The sequence below is a fragment of the Trachemys scripta genome, chromosome 3 (genome assembly GCF_013100865.1).
Source record: "Trachemys scripta elegans isolate TJP31775 chromosome 3, CAS_Tse_1.0, whole genome shotgun sequence".
Taxonomy (NCBI): Eukaryota; Metazoa; Chordata; order Testudines; family Emydidae; genus Trachemys; species Trachemys scripta.
In genome coordinates this window covers 16937018-16958001 of record NC_048300.1, presented here as the reverse complement: position 1 = coordinate 16958001, position 20984 = coordinate 16937018, and the positions used below count along the sequence as shown (strand labels likewise).

Genomic DNA, 20984 nt, shown 5'->3' with positions numbered 1-20984 from the left:
TAAGCATTCACTGTAGTGTGATTTTCTGCAAATCAGCCCTTATCCCCTTGCCTTTCCTCTCGCCAAGAGCAGTAACTTGTATCACTCACAGTCAGGAGGGCTTTGAACAGGGCTACTTTAGTACCCCACCCTCCAGTGGGTACAGTAATTTTGCTTCTGTTACCCTCCTGTGATCAGATACATAGCCTCTGTTACACCCCAACCCCCATATAGTTGGGAAATTGGTGCTTCTAAGATTACACACAAACTCATTGCACAAAATATTGCAAATGTACAGAAGGGAATATTATACCTTTTTGTATTTTTAAACTTAAGCTTTGGTTGTCTGGTGTGTTGCCCCAGTTGTGAGTGCAAAAAGACATGCACAATACACAGTTGCTGCGTTGGGTTACATTTTTTTTCTAGTTACTGTAACTCTGAAAGAAAACTAATGTAATGTGGAACTTGGCTATGATGTATGATTTGTGTCTGGCATAAAGGAGAAATGCAACTTAGAACACTTTCTCTTTTCTTTTTATTCTGTTCTTCTTAACGTTACTTTTCTGTGAAGTGTGGGCCAGCTTCCCATCCCCCCAACTGCACATGCTGTATCAGTGTTTAAATTACAGTATTCCAGGCTAACTGACCTGTATTAGCCAGGCTTTTAAATGTGGAATTGATCCTAAAGTGTGCCATAAAATATAAGTGTTCCAAAATAGGATAATTGGATAAAACCATTTCTGAGGATATTAGCACTTCAATTACTGGACATTATGCAGCTCAAGTGGGTTAATATTCATAATTATACTATTTTTGTGTGTCTAGTTATTCTGACTGTGGAATCAAACAGATACCATGAAAATTAAATCTCTCTGCCTCTTCCTTGCCATTGCCATAGGTTCATTATAGTTCAACGCTAGCCAAAGTTCCCTTTATCAGCTTTTGGAATTCTACTTCAGGAAACATGAAAACACACACTGTATTTCAACAAATGCAAGAGCTTTAGTGCACTAGATTGAAAGGCCAACAGTTGTCCACTTGTCTAACCTCATTTAATGCTGTCTTGGCAAACTTTCACACCGGCTCTTCGGGACCATTTTTTCTGCTTGTGTTCACATGTGTAGTAGAGGCAGGATAATAGCTGCTACTCCTATTGAAATAAATTAAAATGTTTTATGCTCCTTTCTACATATTAAGATTTGTTAAATGTAATAATGCACAGATTCTTTATTATCAGAACATTTGAAGCCCTCAGTTTGCAGTACCTGGCACAAAAATAACAATTACCTCTGATTAGATGACGTATGTAAAACTAACGATCCTGAGGATTGTTGTGACCTGTCTGTTTGTTTTAAAGCAATTGGTGCTTCGCTTATTAAAGCAAAAAATGTTGAAAACTACTCCTAAGCACATAAGAACAATTGCTTTGAGAACAGCATCATGGAAATACTTCCTGTTATAGTCTGTTCATGGGTTTTTGTACTTTCAGTGGCAAGAAACTGGTTAACATATGAAACCTACAAGACAGAAGCTAAGATGATTTCCCATTGCTGACATGTAGTTTGCATTTTATGCCACACTTTTCTTTACAGAAAAAAAAAAGTCGCTTCTTTTCAGTTTGACTGTGGTAACTTATGCAATACTCCATTTTCAAAGCTATAATATGCATTTTGGCAAACGCTTCAGCTTCTGTTTTAAGTGGGGGGGGGAGGAGAGCGGTTCTCAGTGTGTTTTATTAAGGGTCTAAAATGTGAGGGGAAAAACAAGGTACCTTTGGGGAAAAGACTCTATGAAAAGGCTGAAAGCAAGGACTCCATCCAAGTAATTATAAATACATGAGAGAAACTACCTTCCATTATACACAAAGGGGTCTAGTCTCCCTTTGATGCACACATAACTCCCATTAACCTTTACAGGAATTGCGTGCATCCAGGGGAGAATAGACTCTGAAGACTTTGGATCTTTTAAATACACTAAATACATCAACCAGACCATGACATGTACATGCCAATAAAGATGTCTTGTTTAACCAGCTGAACATGACACAGCACAGCAATACCCCATTGTTTAGCACATTAACAAAATTACAAGGGAGGAGGGAGGGATAAATAAGTGTTAAATATTTCAGCATCACCCTTATCCTCTGTGTGCAGTAGCATACCGGGATCGCAGTTTACAATTTTAACCATGAAAGGAAAATGTCTATTTGTTAGTGTAGTAGGTCTTTCAGATGGTTTTGAATTTAATTTACAATGAAGCTGCTCCTTCCTGGTAGGCTCTTCAACATACGGATTCCTGAAGGCTCTGAAGTCAGTGGGAATGGAGGACAATCAACTGGATTTGGCCCTAAAGCAGTGCCCAGTCATCTTAACTGTTGAGGCTTCACGGCTTTAAGAAACTGGGGCCCGAGTTCTCCAAGTAGAAATGTATGATGCTGCAGAGAGTCCCATGCGTTTGAGTGAGGTTCCATTCAGGGGTCTGCCCATGTGGTTCTCCTTTCAGGATTGTGGCCTGTAGCGTTGCTGACTACTGGACAAGAGAGCCCCTTAATGTGACCTGCCCAGAGACATCGTAACTGAGTTCAGCCCCCTGAGGTAACTTTGAACAGGCCCCAAGGTATAGCTTCAGATAACAAAAAGCGTCGCCTGTTTTTTGTCAGATTAGAATTATTCTGTACGGTCCATGCAGCTTGATTAGTCTTGGATACTATTTAGTTACTGCATTTCTTATTCTCTCCCTCAGAGGAAGTGCAGGGATCCAAACCATGGTGCTTGAGATATTGGTGTTACTGTATATTGGCAGCACAATTCACTGCACCATTTGAAAGGAGTCTGAACCATGTGTATACAGCATAATATAACTTGATTCGTGCTTGGCAGGCCTGACAACTTCCTTAGCACTGCCACGTGGAGATCCGAGTTTCGGAATAACCTCAGTCTCGCTCTTCATGTCTGCTGAGACGAGTCCTTGCAGAGCTAACGCTCCTGTTCTGCCAGGGGAGAGTGTGCTCTTTTTTCCCAGCGCTCCCAGGCGGCATTGCAGATTCCACGTAGGAACTCTGGTTTTGCCTTCATGGGTTTGCAGTATGCGCAGCTATTCCGTGGAGAAGAGTAATGAGGACTTTGGACAAAGAGGTGCCCCCAGGATAAGGCTATGTCTGTGTTTTGCAAATATTTCCCCCTCGTTGCCAATGCCAGTGGTAGCAATGGTGTAAATGGGCTGCCAGTGTATTTAAGTGTTATCTACTCTTGCCCCAAGCAGGTCTAAATGATGCCTGTGATCATAGGGTCCATTCTAGCACTCCCACTGGTGGAGCTGAGCCAGAGTTAGCAATGGTAGCAAATTTTTGCATGAAACTCCCTAGTTGTTGATCCCTAAAGGGAGTAGGCTTGAGTCTCGTGATCACATTCACACTTGACTGATGCCCTTGGTCACTGTTTCAAGGAGGCAAAAGAGAAGTTCTACACAAGGTAGAATATGTCAGAACTGACCTTTTGGCTAGCTGGGGGCTCTGACATAAAAATAATATATATTGCCCCCAAACAGTTCATTCCTGCTTTAAAGACAGCTCCCCGCTAGACAATAAGCAGTGCTTTGTTTGTTTGTTTTACTAATACTTGACTCTAAAAACACATCACTTGCTCTCCTTTGTATCAGAAAGAAGATCCTTTTTCTGTTTCAGTCACCTGTGTTATTTGCTCTTGATTTCTATTCAAGTGGCCATTTAAAAATGCCTGGTCTACCTTCCATATACAGCACCTGTGCACTTTTGATCACCACCTAATTCTTTCAGTGTAATTTTTAATGGTTTAACAAGCTAAGGGAGCGTAAATTTGATTTCAACTTGTATTAGGGCAATAAAACTTAATACAATTTCTACTATTATGAATGCTCTTATTAACACACCTATAACATACAAAACCTGCTCCTCTTTCAAATGATTATTTAATAAGGCCCTAATTTATTTTAAATTATATTTATTGGAGCCTGTTCCAGCTTTATCTGACATAGTTTTGTTTGCTGAGTGCAGTTTGTCAAAAACGTTAAACCAGCTTCTCTTCTTCCAAGAGAAAAGGTTACACTTAGCAAACTGACAGCATTAGAAACTGTTTCTAATTTAATAGAAGCATATGCTTCCTGCAAAACTTAGCAGACTGCAAGAGTAGAGACTTGCTTAGAGTGGCTTTGCCTTTTTTAGCACAGTAAAAACTGTTGGAGATTTAAAATGAGAGAGTTGCGGGGAGGGGTTGCTTGCTTAAGTTGTTCCAAAAAGGTTAACCTTCTGGTAGGGTTTCAATAATCTGCAAGTTTAAGAAACTATTGAGAAAGTAGTGCGGGTGGTGTGCATGCGGAGCTCAGTCGAAATGCAGCGTCTGATCATTAATAAACAGCAAGAGTTTGCCTTGCCCTCTGGGCCTCAAATAGTACAGTATGCAACAAGGGAGTGCAGGCAAGGCACGAGGATGGAAACAGTAGTATCGGATTACAGTTTCAAAATATCACTGGAACACGTTAGCTGGCTTTACTCTATTGACTTGCTTTATAATTGCATTGCTTATTTGTTAGGGAAGGCTTCACCTTACTTTCCAATTAACATGGATGTCACTGCAGGGACCTCAGAACTCCTGGAAGTGCAAAGTAGAACTCCAGCGATAACTGCGGGACTTCACATGTTCCTATACTCAGATTCTAAACTTCCTCTGGCATCCTATCCTTACGACTGCCATAACTTTCATTACACTGCACTAAAGCCTACTTAAGATAGCTACTAAAAATTTCCCCAGTGGGGTTTTTGTTTTCTTTTGTTTAAACATTATTATTTAATTTACCAGGTGTCGGTGCGTCTACTACAGTATCTGTATAAAACCAGCCAGATTTTCTGAGGAACTAAACACACACAATGGCTGTCATGACTGTGGTTGTGCATGACTGGCACCTCTGAAAATTCTGGCTTGAGTTGACATGTATGGGGTGCATTTTTACTAGCCTCTACAATTGAGGTTTAAAACTTGCTATAATCCCCCCCCACAAAAGCAAATGGGGGGAGTAGCTTCATACAGAATACACCCCAAAACTACCTGGCATTTACAGTTTTTGCTAGCACTTTGAAGAGAAGGCTGGTGAACGTGAGTGATGCCCTGTGCTCTCTGGGAATGTGGAACTGTAATTTTTGATATTCAACAGAACAAGTTTTGCGAATGCTTATTAAAAAATATTTTTACTCCTTTAAAAAAAAAAGTCAGAAGGGGATGCAGGGAGGTGAGGGATCCGGCTGAAGGTGCGGGCTCTGGGGTGGGGCCAGGGATGAAGGGTTTGGGGTGCAGGCTGACCCAAGGCTGCGGCGGGGAGAGAGGACTCCCCCCCAGCTCTGTCTCGCCGCAGCAGCAGCCCGGGGCCAGAGGAGAGGTGCCTCTCCCTGCCTGCATGGCCCTTGATAGCTTGCTGTGCGGCCACGTGGCTTAGAGGGAACTTAGGTCAGAACTGACCTAAAACTAACAACTTGGTATTGGAAAAAACACCCTGTAAATGGGAAATCCTAACTATTAAAAGTCAGAGAGGAGAGCAACCCCAGTATTGTCCCTTTCCATATAGCCTTCCATCTCTTCTGGCTTCTCCCACCCGTCATGTGCCCATAATATCAAGACCTAGGACTTGATTCTTGCCTACAGTAGCGTAAATCCGGAGTAAAACTCCTTAGAAGTAAGCTGAATCACACTGGTGTTCAGCCTGCATCGTAGAGATCAGAATCTGACACTAAGAAGTCTTGCAAAAACAGTTAATGTACAGATTCTGAGCCAGCTGCAGCATATCAAATCTAGTCGCGCATTACCATGCAGTACGTACTGTACTAGCTACCTAGTGTGACATTGCTGTGCCAGGATTAAAAAACCCCTTTGTACCAGGCAAACAAAATCTTAAAGAAAGTGTGTATTTAAGGACTGTGGGTGTTTTGTTTTTAAATCAACATAATTTGTTCTTCCAATTCCTTGGGCTAAAACCCAGTACGTATGGCTTTTTAAAAAATACAAAGTAAAGTGAGAAATGGAGGCGAGATTTGTTAGCTTTCTCCAGCCAGAGCTGAGTAACCGCTTTTTATCCTTGGTAATTACCTTTCCATTCTAGCTTTGAACAAGTGGTTGTGGGAGAAGGGGTCCATCGTTCCTTTAGGAAGTTGGAGGGCTTCCATTTTTATGGACAGATTTAATCTTCTGACTCCTTCCTCTGGCCAGCTGGTGGTCATAGGCTGCCAGTCGTAGGCTGGCATTGCCAGGAATTTAGGGGCTAGATCCTGGGCCTTGCTTGGGCAACACAAATCAGCCACAAAGCTGGCCCTGTGAGGGATTCACTCCAGGGTGTGGCCGAGGGAAAAGGTGTATGAATAGGTGTGCTTTTGCTCTGCTTACTCCTCACTGTCCAAATGGCCTCTTGAACCCAGGGGTGGCTGGGTACAATTTAAGCTTGTCCCTTTGCTGCCCTGACCAGCCCTAGGATCTGGGAGTATCAAAAAGGCTTAAAGTTGCCCACTCTGTTCTTGTGCCAAACACAGATGGGCTGGATCAGAGCTGGCCCATGGTGTTGCCAGTTGAACTACCCAATTGACACAAAATACCCTTTACTCATGGTCCCGTGGCAGTGTGCGCCAAACCCTGATTCCACTGAAGTCCCTGACCAAACATTCACTGACTTCAGTTTCACCAGAATTTGGCCCTCTGAGATTTGAAGTAGGGAAGAGAAATAATATTCCATGTTTACAGAGACAGCGCAGAAAGTGCCTGAAAAACTTAAAATCTCAGAGCGATCACCACTGAGGCTTGAAAAGCTGTGTACTCAGTTAGTCAGAAAAAATTTCCCCAATTCCCTTTTCACCCTGCAGGATTTGGGCTTTATTTTTTTCTGAGGGAAAAGAAAGTGAAATAATCCATTTTCCCCCTCTTTTAATTTTTATTTAAGTGCTGTGGTTTCAGCTACACAGGATTTCAGTCAGGAAGTAGACGCTGCCAGGTTTGCTTTAAACCACCCTGCACACACCAGCTCCTCCTAGTTTTTTCTTTCCTTCAAACTTTGGACCCATGAGGACAAATCATTGCCTGTGAATTGTTGAGATTTATACAAGTACCTTTTGAAAAACACTCCCTTGTTAGTTTTGAGAGTGAGTCTTAGACCATTCAGTATCGAGAACTCCTAAGGTGACTGCGCAAGTGAAAGGATTGGGGATATGGCTTCTTAAAGATCCTATTCCAATTCTGTGGATTCTGTAGGATATATTTCTTGAGGTGTTAAACTGCTTTTTAAAACAACCTTTTTTTATTTCTTCTTCTTTAGCAATGAGGGCTGTTGCATTCTGGAATAGCTTTCCAAGAAAAGCCACTGTGAATGGGAGACATTTAAAACTAAACCGGGCAAGGCCTTGGAGTATATACAGTAGGGAACAAGCCTGTATTGTCTAGGGACAAGATGACCAAACCATTTTCTTTTTCATTTTACTTTTTATGGCTCCAGTGCTGCAGTTCTTATTTAGGCAAAATTCCCAATTAGTAAAGACTTCAGGATTGGGCCCAGCAATAGCAAAGAATACCCTTATGACCAGGACTGGCAAATACTTCTTCAAAGATGTGTATGGATCTGTGTTTTCTAGAGAGTGACGGGCTCATATCAGTAATTAGGACCAGAAATGTTACAAGCTTCCCCACACTTACTAATCATTTTGCTGTTGGTTCTAGACAACCACCATCTTCAGGCTGTTTCTCTTCGGTGAAACAAAACCAAAACCAGTTTCTCTTCGGTGAAACAAAACCAGTTTCTTCATAAAGGGCAAAAGATGTTTTTCAATAACATCACTTGTCTTTTTAATTAAAAACAAAACCAAACCCACTGTGCTAAATGACACCAGCTTTACTCTTGTAAAGTTCATCTTCTGCTAGAGTGTATGTAATCACCCGAAAGTGCAGAGGACAAAAAAGCAAGTTCAGACTTACTGAAACAGAGTGGATGGCTCTTAGATGCTTTTTTGGACTGGGTCTTCCAAAAGCTGGAGCCAGTGAAGCTTACTTTGTGGCTAATATCTTGGGAAAAATCTCAAAGCAACTTTTCTTTTTCTTTTGAATGGCTGAATCAGTTCTACATTGTCTCTCTTTAAAAGTAGCTCATGCCCACGATCACATTAAACCTTAAAACATGTGGCCATAACATGCAGCCAGTCATCTTTGGGCTTGACATGAATAGCACATAAACACAAATACAGAAATATGTTGCAAGAGATCACTAGAAATGGGATACAAATACCAAGGAAAAGGAACCTGTATAGCCAGGAAGAGGTCCTGAGGTCATTGTAGACCAGCTCCTAACAGATGTAATATACTTAGGCAGTGCCCAGGAAGACCTCCATTCTGAGAATACCAACTGGTCCATGAGAGCGCTGCATTTTGTGGGGTTGTTTATCCCTGCCTTCTATAATTGTCTGACTCAGACTTACTGTGACTTCCTAGATGTGGAGGGCGTGAATATATTTAATTTTACACTAATCTTTACTCTTTGCCTAGCCGGACTGGTAAGTTGGCCTTCTCAGTTCCTCAACAGGAGTTTTGACTTGGGAGTGTACGAGTGGGCTCTTCACCAAGACCAGTGGAGTCAAGCTGGAGAGAGTGTTTCTTAGGTGGTGCATATTGTCTTAGTATCTTTTTTATTTTAAATCACTTGATACTTTAACAAGCCAAGATGTGCAAAATTGAAATGTTTTCTAATGTAGACCCAAGATCACTTGTGGTAGGGTGGGGGGAGGAGAAGTCATGAGCCATTTGTGCTCTGGAACAAAATATTTTTAAAAGCTTATGTTCTATTGCTAGTCATTCTAGTCCCCTAGTTAGGGAAATGAAAATGTCCTTGTGTAGGCTAGAAATAGCTACTTCTGTAGATTGAAAGTTTTAGACTCATTGATAGGGGATTTCTGGAGGGGGGAAATACTGTAAAGTTAGTAGATGAAGTTATGAGTTACTTGATACATTCTGACTTTAAAAAGAACACCAACAGCACTCTGTTTGAACTGAGCTACATAAAGGCTGAATGATATGTGAAAGCTAGACAGTCATGTGTACAGGAAGCCTTCAGTCATTTCTAAGCTTCCTGGAAAACAATGTAGAGAAGTTATTTTGTTTATTGGTTGTGTCTCTCTCTCTTCTTTGTCACTTTAGGAGCTTACTTCAGGTACCGTGTTCTTTGGTGCCTAGTAGAGAAACCAGCTCATTTAAAAAACAAAAAACTTGGCATGGGAAGGCTGTGTTAGCCACCCAAACTGCCTGCTTTCCTCTTAGTGGGAGGGAGGAAGGGTTTGCTTTGTACGGTGAATATTTTCTAGTATTAAAACATTAACTACTTCCAGGGTCTGACAAACTTTAAACCTTCTCCAGCAGACCCCACACCATTAAGAAACTCTGCTTTAAATACAAGGTTGGAGAAGAAGTACTAGATAAGTTCATGGAGGATAGGTCCATCAATGGCTATTAGCCAGGATGGGCAGGGATGGTGTCCTGGCCTCTGTCTGCGAGAAGCTGGGAATGGGCGATGGGATGGATCACTTGATGATTATTCTGTTCATTCCCTCTGGGACACCTGGCATTGGCCACTGTTGGAAGACAGGATACTGGGCTAGATGGATCTTTGGTCTGGCCGTTATGTTCTATTGATATGTCTTCTTCTAATGGAGCCTTTTTCTGCTTGTAACACTGCCAGTGCCCATCCTAGCACAAAGCTTCTAAAACTGCTGGGCTCAGAACACTTACTTTCATGTATCCTGTGTCTGTCAGCCTTGCGATTCTGCTCTTGGCACACACATTTAAAGTGAAAGGAAGTGTGCCACTGCAGAATTTAAAAAAAAAAAAAAAAAAAGGCTGAGCATTCAGTGAAATTGGCACTAGGGTTGAGAGAAAACACAGACTTCCATGGGGTAATGCTACATTTCAGAGTTTTCGTTCACCCGAGATTCCAGGCACAAGGATTCTTGGTAGCCAGCCAAGAAACTTGGATTATTGCCTACGGGTTCCTCAGCTTTTCTTGGTTTGTTTGGTTTTTTTTTCCCCCCTTTTTAAATTGCGTATAACTCCAGAAAGAGATCTGGAGTTTGGATTTATTTTTAGCCATCAAGATTGACTTTCCCCACACTTGTTTTAGATTCAATGTTAGACAAACTTCAGAAAGTGTCAGAGTATTTCCCTGACGCTTCTTTTACCCTGCCTCCTGCCTTCCACTCTGCAAAGGGTTTTTGCTTTTAAAACTGCTCCTAAAACAAGCATGGGGCTGAGAAGAAAGGTTGGAGATCTTAGATCAATTCACATGAAAGCTGCACAAGAATTAAACCAGTGGGTACAGGCGGTGCAGTCCTTCCTCGGGCCAAACTCCCATTGGGTGAACTGGAAATTCTTCTTGAATAAGGACTGCAGAAATTGTCTCTTGGGATATGACTACTACAATAAAAGCCTGGGGCACTGAGACTCCGAGCCTGGGTCAGCTGGCTTGGGCTCGCAGGGGCTAGAAAACTGCAGTGTAGAAATTCTGGTTCACGCTGGAGCTTGAGCTCTGAGCCCGGGAACCCAAGCTGAGCCTGAGTCAGTTGACCTGAGCCAGCCATAGCCAGGCCGTGGCTCTTTTTTTATTGCTATGTAGGTGTCCCCGTAAGGTCTGTCTGCATAGCAGCTGGAAGACGAAATGCCCAGCTTGTGCAGACATACACACGCCAGCTCTGTTCAAGCTAGCATGCTACAAATAGAGCGGGCAGCATGAGTGCATTCCCAAGTATAATCCTGCCCGATTCTGTGTGTGTGTACTTAGGCAGTTCTCTGCTGCAACCACACTGCCCCGCTCCTGGCCCTGGGATGTGAATAGGAGTAAGGGGGGGCGCGACTGTGAATAGTTTAGGGGCCTCTGCCGTAGACCTTTATGGCAACACCATAAGGATCGTGTAAGAGTCAGGTTCGGGGTTCAAATCTACTTCTGTTTCTGTTGTAATTTCCCTCTGTGCATCTGGAGCTGATCTCATCTGCCACTCGGTGTTTTACCCGAGGGACTGATTCTCCTCCCCTCATACATGTTACTAAATAAAAAGATAGAGAGAAAGGGGTGAGCCTGAGCAGAGATGGTTTGATTAAATGAGAATCTTGCTAGGTCACCTCCTCTCCACCGCTGTCCGATGGGGAGGGGATGTTAGAGCAAGGGAAGCACTGCCCCACCAGCCTACCTCCAGTCCCCTGCATAACCCTCCATGTGAACCCTGCACTTTGGGGGTTCCATGGGCTTGGGGAAGTGAGGTGTCAGGTTGGTGAGGGGACAGCAGCTCTGTGGTTCATTTCTTCATTGCAGGAAATGTAGGTGCAGCGTTCCAGGTAAACGTAGGTGCATCTCTGCAGTGTTTCACGCCTGACTCCGTGCTCTCATTAGGCCTGTTTCAAGGCACTCTCACAAAGCTCTGTGTTGTCTCCAGGTAAAACCATGTGAGTTCTCTGCTCCTCACTTTCTGCTTTATCCTCCTCGCCCCAGTAAGAGGAAAGGGCGGGCAGGGAGCCAGTGGTAGCACAGCTCCTGGGTGTGAAGAGTGCCACTCAGGAGTGCGGGAGCCAAGTGAACAATGCAAAGGGGGAGGCTTTTGTGCCCGTATGGGCTTGCTAGGGACCTATGCCCTTTACCCCCTGTGTGAACTTGCAATATTCCACCCCCCACAGTGGATTGATGCAGTGAGAGCAGCTTAGAGTTTCTCCCTCCTGCAAGATTTTCCTCAGACGGGGTTGGTGGAGCTTGTGGTGCAGGTAAGGGAGATGTATTGATGGCCTCTCTTCTCGACTGTTTAGATTAGGTCCAATAAAACTTCTTGTACAATATATTCATTCCATGCAGCCTAATTGTAGGGAAAAAATGACCGAGACTGAAATCTCACAAGCATTGAAAGAATATCTGAAGGCCATCTGTAGCAGAAAATGTATTTCCACATCAGGCTTTGAAATCCATTTTCCTGAGTAATAATTGAGATTCAAAAACCAGCCCAAGCAAAACCAAACTTCTGTTTGCTTCCAGAACTATTGGAAGTTCCACGTGGTTGACAAGTAGTTGAGTATTGTTTGTACACCAAGTGTATAGCATAAGGTGCACCTCTTATTATGATGGTAGCATTTGTTTGTTGAGCTGATTACTACGCATCTCAAATATGATGTTTTTCCACCCAATGAATACTGCTGACGATAATATGGTCACAGTTCTGGTACTCTGGTTAGATGGGAGTGACACTTTCTAGGCCTCTCTTTTCAGGTGCTCTCTAACTTTCCGATAAAACATCTGTGATTGGAAAAGCACCATGCTGCTTTCTTAATTCAAAGGCAATTTATGTTCTTGGGAAAGTTGGATGAAATTCCGATGGTCCTTTTTTAAATTTATCTTCGTGTTAGGAAAGTGTGTGTGCGTGCTGACACTTTTTAAAGATGTCCTCTGATACCTCAAAAGAAATTTTTAAGCTTCCACCTTTACATGGATATAGGCCTCAGTGAGGAAGGTGCTTTGACTAGGCATTTAAAAGTAAGACCCATTGTGCATGTGCAGTAGTGTGTCATTTCCCTGTTGATTCAGTATGATTTGCGAGATATACGCATCAGATGCATGTGGATGTTGTATATACAAATCTAACAACTGGAAAAAGGTAGCTGATGTTTCTTCAGATAAACAAGGTGAAAAATGAGTGAAATGAAACTTTTGACAACATTGTTAGGAAATGTTTCCTGTTGTTCAGCCTAAATGGTGCCCCGAACAAAATGATGGAAGCTCCTTCCCTTAAGTAAATTAAAATGGAAAATGGCTAAGCCCAGATTTGTAAAGGCATTGCTTCTCTGTGTTGCAAGGCCTAAGTGACTTAGACAGCCGAGTCCCAGTTCCACATGTGATTTAGGCACATAGGAGTGTAAAATGAAAATGGGACTTAGCCATGTAAGCCACTTAGGTCCGGATTCTCAAAGGTATTTAGGTGCTTAGCTCCCATTGATTTTACCTCCGTACCTTTGCGAATCTGGGCCTAGGCCTTGTAACCTTGAGCAGAGGAATGCTGGCTACCTTTAAAAGTCAGGGCCTAAGATCCACAGTGATTGCAAATATTCAGGGAGAGCCCCCCACCCAAAGGGCAGGTGGTGGCAGGGGTAGGCTGTCAGACAATCATGATCCTAGTGCTCCGTGTCAATGGGGTGACCAATTTAGCTGTGCATTTGTGACTGCCTCAGTTTGGGACATTGAAATGCCTAGAAACAAATACTCTAATAGACCAGGATGAGTAGTGGTGGTGGTGGTGTTTTTTAGTGTTTTGATTATGGAGTGCCTGATTTCTGCAGGGTGTGTACTCAGCACGTTCTGGAAATCAGGCCCCTTTAAGGAGTCTAAATTTGGGCACCCTGAACTTTGGGTGCCCCAAATTACTAGTCACTGAAGAAGTGGGCTGTAGTCCACGAAAGCTTATGCTCTAATAAATTTGTTAGTCTCTAAGGTGCCACAAGTACTCCTGTTCTTCTAGTCACTTTTTGAAAGTGGCTGTAGCTGTTAATATTACACTAAACGGGAGACTACACAGGAGAGAACAATCCTGCATTGGCAGGAGGATGGACTAAATGACTTGAAAGGATTTTTCCCCCTCATTTGTAATGTATGTGCTTTGGAGAAGTGAGACAAGCATTTCCTGGTCTAGAGTTTATTTTAATCATTTGAATAAAACAGGTATGCATATATGTGGCATGTCAGAGAGTTGACTCTGCAATCTCTCTGTGTACAGTTGCTTGGAATTTTTTAAATTTAAAATAAAAAGGGAAATTCAGTATAAAACACCCTTAGTTAAATGCAGTGTTATGATTGGGAATGTAAATGCAAAACTCAGGGAATGATTAATGCCTGTAGGAGAGCTGTATTTGAAGGCATACACCTAGCAGGGAGGGGGGCAGAACAGTCAGCCTCAACACCGCAGAGCAGATGGAAGCAGCAGCAAATGCTGGAGAGGAATGGAAGAGCCTCGTTTCCACCCTGTTTGCCCACATTGGCGTGAGAGGGGATGTAACTAATGCACCTAACAGCGTATAGTGTAAATGCTACAGGTGTGCAGAGGGCTGGATTATAGTTGCAGCTCTAACCATACTTTGAATTTACTAACTGAGGTTTGTTTAAATCATCACCTGTAGCATTGTACTAAGGTCTAGTCAGAGCAAAAGCTACCTATCTATGCCTAATTCTGTTCTCTCTATTGCACCAGTGTAAATCAGGAGTAACTCCATTGAAGTCTTCAATGGAGTTACTCTAGTGGGAAACCAGTATGAGTGGGATCTGATTCAGGCCCATCTGTGTCACTGGTACACCTCTACCTCGATATAACGCTGTCCTCGGGAGCCAAAAAATCTTACCGCGTTATAGGTAAAACCGCGTTATATCGAACTTGCTTTGATCCACCGGAGTGCGCAGCCCCACCCCCCCCAGAGCACTGCTTTTCCGCGTTATATTCAAGTTCGTGTTATATCGGGTCGCGTTATATCTGGGTAGAGGTGTATGTAGAAATCAAGTGAAAAAATTCTCTAAGTTATATCTGCCTAGGGTAGGTAGAAACTGTTTGACGCTGAGCTGTCGGTGTGAAGCATAAAGACAATGTTTTGCTGTAAGATATAAATATTTAAATTATTTATTGGAATGGTTTCTCCCGCCCCCTCTTTTTCAGATATATGTTGGGGAAAGGAGGAAAGCGGAAGTTTGACGAGCATGAAGATGGGCTGGAAGGCAAAGTGGTGTCTCCTACTGACGGTCCATCTAAGGTGTCTTACACCTTACAGCGCCAGACTATCTTCAACATTTCCCTTATGAAACTTTATAACCACAGGCCATTAACAGAGCCAAGCTTGCAAAAGACAGTTTTAATTAACAACATGCTGAGGCGAATCCAGGAGGAACTCAAACAAGAAGGCAGCTTGAGGCCTGTGTTCATCACCACTTCACAGCCTACTGACCCTCTGGGTGACCGCTTTCGAGAGGCTCAGCCTGCGTTCAGTCATCTTGCCTCTCAGCCAGTTCACCCCACTGACTTAGTAAGCACTACACCATTAGAGTCTTGCCTCACCCCAGCCTCTTTGCTTGAGGATGACACTTTTTGCACTTCCCAGACTGTCCAACATGATGGTCCTACAAAACTACCACCTCCAGCTGTCCAACCGGTAAAAGACAGTTTCTCCTCGGCCTTGGACGAAATTGAGGAGCTCTGTCCAACACCTACCTCTACCGAGGCAGTAGTAGTAGCAACAGAAGCAGCAGCAACAACGGATGACTCTAAAGAGAACTCCAGTGAGTCTAATGTTCAAAAGTCTGAGGGAGTCCAAGAGAGCAGAACAAGTGAATCAAAACTCATGGACTCTTTACCCGGCAATTTTGAGATAACAACTTCCACAGGTTTCCTTACAGACTTGACCTTGGATGATATTCTGTTTGCTGACATTGACACATCTATGTATGATTTTGACCCTTGCACATCTGCTACAGGGGCTGCCTCAAAAATGGCTCCTGTCTCAGCAGATGATCTCCTAAAAACTCTAGCCCCCTATAGCAGTCAACCAGTAACCCCAAATCAGCCTTTCAAAATGGACCTCACAGAACTGGATCACATAATGGAGGTGCTTGTTGGGTCTTAAAGTATAACGACTTTTTATGTACCAGTATATACACTTGGTAGTATTTTCACAACCCTTCCCTCCCTCCCCGCCCCTCCAAATTCACAGCACTGTGCATGCGTCCTTGCTTGCCTTTTTTTAAAAGAAAAGGATCACACTAGTTTTTGCTTCAAGCAGAGTTGGAGTGCCTTCATCCATGTATGACCACTTTCAATGTATTTTTTTAAAGTGGTTCCTCAAGGAAGACCTAATACCCTGGTATAGGAAAGAATACATATTGTAGACAATATTACTATGATATTACGACAAAAAAATTGAATTGTAAAAGCTAAGCACAAGGATTATGTTGGGGAAAGCTGTACATTTGCATGTGCATATTTGTCTATTTTTTCTATAAGTTTTATTGCAAGAGGTAAAAAATTTATTATTTAGATAATCTCAGTACCTTTTTGGCATTTTAGCCCTGTATAGGTTGACTTAGCAATTCAGCCCTTTGGAGGCATTAACTAGTCTTCTTTAAGTGTTGCATTTACATGGCTGTTTAGAAACTGCTGCCCAAATTTATTTTATATTTTTGTACAGATTCTGCAGTTTATTATATTGTTTTTTCTAAAAACAAATGCTGTTTATACACACAAAAAATAGCTATTTTGATAGGGTTTGCTCACATAGTTCCTGCATAATTGATGTACAAGAACCACTTGTACTTTTATACAGAGTTGTAATGTTTTATATGTGTATGGTGCAAAGAGAAAAATGGATCAAATAAATCTGCAGTTAGGTCTCCCTGAATGCAAACAGTGCTTTAAGAAAGGGCTGGGGTCTGTTTCACAAATATTTACTCGCTGCTGTAGCCACCTGTGCACTACTGTGATTTGAAAACCTAGAGCCATGTCGACTCCAAGACCTATGTTAAACAGTTGGCAGGAGATAATTGTGAAACTTCATTCTAAGTGTTCTCTTGTGAGATCAAGGCTACTGAAAACCTGATCCCGAAGCCAGTATGTCAAGCAAATGTATAATCTTTTTCTTTTTAAGCAAAGTTTTTGTTTTTTTTTTCCTAAATTTGGAACAGCCAATTGTCTTTGTTACTTGAAATGTGTTACCTTTTTAGCAAGTCGGCATTTCCTTAGCTGAAGTTATTGCGAATGATTTTAATGGGAATATACACGCCATTTACAAATACATCTCTTTGTAATTTTTCTTAAAGAAGGTATACATGGTATTTGTTCCAATTAATTGGTGTTCAAGATTCCACTTGCCCTTTCTTGGAGCATTCTTTCTCCCTCACTGTGTTAATAAGTGCTGAAAAATGCAACTTCAGTATTACTGCAGTGAAGCTCATCTCTTATCTGCACTGGATGGACTTATTTTAGTATCCATTGCTGTTGAAACTGGAGCCAGTCGTGTTACATCACTTGGCATCTCCTGTAGGGTTCGTTTCTTGTATCAACCACGTTACCTGCTTTACACTTTATAGACCTGTTTTACAATGAATATACAGACACGGCTTTCTATGCATGTTTCCTCCCCCCGTAACACCTGAGAAGTCTTCTCATTACTGCACCAATAGCGTTTTTGTATTCATTGTGGTGTACATTTAATTTAAAAAAACGTTTGCAATGTATCCTGCCTGTTGCTGAACTTGCTATGGCATTGTGGTTTTTCAATGGTACTTTAGCTGATGAGTGCAGGTTACAACCTATATTGTTGACATGCCTATGGCTTCTTTAGGAATAACTTTTATATTTATTTAAGAAATTTTAAATTATGTTTTATGTCATTTGGCAATATTCAGTCAATTCTGCTCCCTTCTTGTCATGGATAAAATTGGGTCTTGTCTGCCTTTAAGAAGGCAGCTTTATAAATTGGCACTTTAAACAGGCCATATATATTTACTAGTAAATATATATAATGCACACACACAACACAAAGCAAATAAATTTTGCAATGAAGGAACTGCTACTCTAAATGCAATGCATCGTGTACAATTAGGAAATGCTTCTAGCTCCTAATTAATCAGCCAGTTTTAGTATATTTTAAAGTGAATTACTAACTCTCTAACACAACAAGATGTTGATATAATCGCAGTTGTTTGCTTCCAATATAGTATTTTCTAACTTCAAACAGAATGGCAACAACCAACTGTAGAATTAGGGACCATTTTTAATTGCCGGCGCTGGGGAAGGATCGCTCTATTTTGCATCCAGTAATGCTTGGCTGTTGTTCATTCAGCAGCTTCCATTCCTTGTAAGAGAACAATCCTGCCACACTCTGCAACTTTTGTAACTGGAACACCCAAGGAACCATGGCTACAAGGTGTATCAATCTGTATACAGAAACCTAAAGCCATGCAATAATGATAGTTCAGAACAATAACATGGTAAGCAGTTTGATTATCGTTGTTCTAAGTTATTGTAAATCAGTTCTTAACAACTGCCCTTTCTTTGGATTAGTTAATTGTGTTTTTAGACAAGCACCATATGTTAAGCAACAGTTCAAATAAACGCCATTATCAGAGCAGTGAACTGTTGTTTAAAAGTGGTTGTTTGAAGTCTCTTTGTATTTGCAGACCAGGAGAAAGAATCTCAAAATACTCTTTACCACTCAAAAGAAATCTGTGTATTCTTGGTAATAAAGTAGGGAAATCCTTAATAATAGAGTACTTAAAGGAAATTGGCAGGAGATACACAAAGAGCAAAACACCTGATTTATAAAATTAGGCAAAATGTCGGTAATTCTTATTTTGAACTGTAACCTTTAATTCTATAGATTGAAATGCTTGTTGGAATCTTCTGCTTTGGCAGTAACTTTCTTTCTATAGCATGGCCTTCTTGCAAAGGTCTGAGTATAACAGTCAAGATAAGAATTCTTTATAAAAGATGAATACCCAGGTGATGTATATTGACAATGATGTGCAATGAAGTGACAAGATGGGAGCAGAACAAAAGAGCTTTGGATTTGAAGTGATTTTTTTCATAAGTTATTTATTCCTTTTTTTCATTGTAAATATATTTATTTTATTGTGAAGCTAACAACATCTGGATTGTAACATGTACAGAATGTATGGTAGGAATGTATTCTCTTGTAGGAATGTAAATCTGTATGGAAAGGGGATGGAAGCCTGATTCAGAGAAAATGCATTGGGTTCTATTGAGGATATGCACGGTTCACATTAATTTCCCCCACACACACACACTCTTTTCCAACATGGGTCTGGTTGTTTGAAATATGCAAAAAGTATGGGTGAGGGAGACTTTAATACTCAAAATTAGTCCTAAAAATCAGACTCGTAATGCGTCAGTTCCTTTAAAGGGGCCTGCTCTTGCACCCTTTAAAGTCAGATGGAGTTGTGAGTAGAAGCAGCAGCAAGGTCAGCATACCACCGCTGTTCCTTTAAGGGTTGATCTTGTAAATGCACGAGGAAGGGCAGGTCTACGCTACCGCTTAAGTCAATCTAACTTGTGTCGTTCAGGGGTGTGAAAAAGCCTCCCCCCGGGCAACGCAAGTTTCGCTCTGTCCAGACCAGCACTATATCGGTGGGAGACACTCTCCCGCTGACGTAGCTTTGGCGTCTCACCGACGTGGAGTAATTCTCATTGGAGAGCGCTCTCCCGTCAGCAAAGTGTGTCTTCACCAGACATGCTACAGCGGCGCAGCTGCATTGGTGCAGCTGCGCCGATACAGCGCGGCAGTGTAGACTTGCCCTAAATCTTTACTCATGCAAGCAGTCCCCGTGAAGTCTGTGGGGCTATATGAGTAAGAGTTTGCAGGGTGGTGCCCTTACTCCAGAAAGTGCAACAGAACTGACACTGCATTTGTGCAAACTGGTAAGATGCAGACAAAAAGTGGTAAATGCACTTTCCAAGTGCACCATGTCTTTTTGCATGGGTTTTGATTTTACTATTGCTTATTGGCCTGATCAGGCAGTCCTTGCTCATACGTAATTCGTGTAGTTCTCAGTGGGAATGTTGCCAGCAATACAGGATTGGGCCCCAATAACAGTCCCTGCTCAGAGTCCTAGTGGACTGTACATATCTGGATGCAAAGCAAGGAGAGATTCCTTTTAAAAGAAACTTTGAGGAGCAGTAAAGTATTACAAATTAAAGGCATCTGTCTATTTATGATCCTCGCAGTGAGCTACAAAATAAGATGATCGAGACGCCACCTGAAATGCCCAGTGTGAGAATAAACTCTTAGCTTGTGCTGCAGCCATTGTAGTTTTCTCCCTGCTGTATGTTAATCGCCTTCAGTGTTGTGATTCCAAAGTTTACACGTTCTTCAAATTGTAATGGTTCCTGCCTGAGAAATGGGTTCATTCACTCCGAAGAGGCGTGAACGTTGATTTAATTTTGAACAGATTTCGGCATCCTGCTCTTGTGAAAGTTGCTTTCAGTGCTTACGTTAATGAGTCTGAATGTTTCTCAGAAATTAGTTCATTTTAAGCTTCCCCTCCCCCCTCTTTCAGGAAATAGGCCTAATGCAAATTCTAAAATCCTTTTTAAAAAAAAACAAAAACTTTTTAGAGGGTTAACAATGTAATCCATGCTAGAATCTGTAAAGGCAGAGATTCTGGAAAAGGTGTATATATATGTAGTGTGACATGTTCAGTGCATGGTGGTTGAACAGGGCTTGTTATTGTCAAAAAGAAGGCTGTATTTTTTTTTTTCCCCCACAGACCTTAGCGCTGTGCCTTTTCTATGCAATATTACAGACATATACATTTGAACCCAGATTACTGTATTCACATGTAGGTATGGGCTGTAATCAAAACAATTGGACAAATGTACATGGAAATGAGCAGTCTTACTTTTGTAGTTTTATATTATACAATAAACAATTAAAAGATACAAAACTCTTGTCCCTTATTTTTATTTTCATGACCAAAACATTGTGTTAAAAGGGAATCCAGACAGGGCTTGGGAGACTTATTGACCGAGGAAGGGGGTTTGCATCCCAAGACTTCTCTATCCCCATTAGATTAGGGGTGGCCTCACGTAGGGTTGGATGGGACCAGTTGTGTGAGCAAGACACACGCATTCTATCCCCTAGCTCCTCTGTGGAGATTCCCCCGGAAAGGTAAATACAGCTTTGACTTGCATTGTCTGTGGAGCCCCCTGATGGTAGGAGTTTCCTTGTAAGGGAGCTTCTCAGAGCACCCATGGCCAGTGGCAGTTGGAGCTACGCTGGATGAGGGGCGTGAGGGAACAGGACTGCCCAGGCACAGGGCCTCCACAGGGATAGATCTGGACTCCCATTAGTTGCCTCTGCAGGGTTGGGGGGGGGGTGGCTCATTCCACAGGGGAGCAGACCCTGCACCCCAACAACAATAAGAGGACACCCCCTAGGGAG

General features: G+C 42.1%; 1 protein-coding gene across 4 annotated transcripts in view; it reads left to right on the top strand.

Moving 5' to 3' along the window:
- SERTAD2 (SERTA domain containing 2) overlaps positions 1–20487 on the top strand; it is a 101631-nt gene extending 81144 nt beyond the window's left edge. For all 4 annotated transcript variants that reach the window (XM_034764213.1, XM_034764216.1, XM_034764215.1 and 1 more), the window contains one exon: positions 14693–20487. In XM_034764213.1, the coding sequence (XP_034620104.1) occupies positions 14693–15653 (961 nt within the window). In that variant the 3' untranslated portion in view covers positions 15654–20487. The remainder of the gene's footprint in view (positions 1–14692) is intronic.
- Positions 20488–20984: the final 497 nt, after the last annotated feature.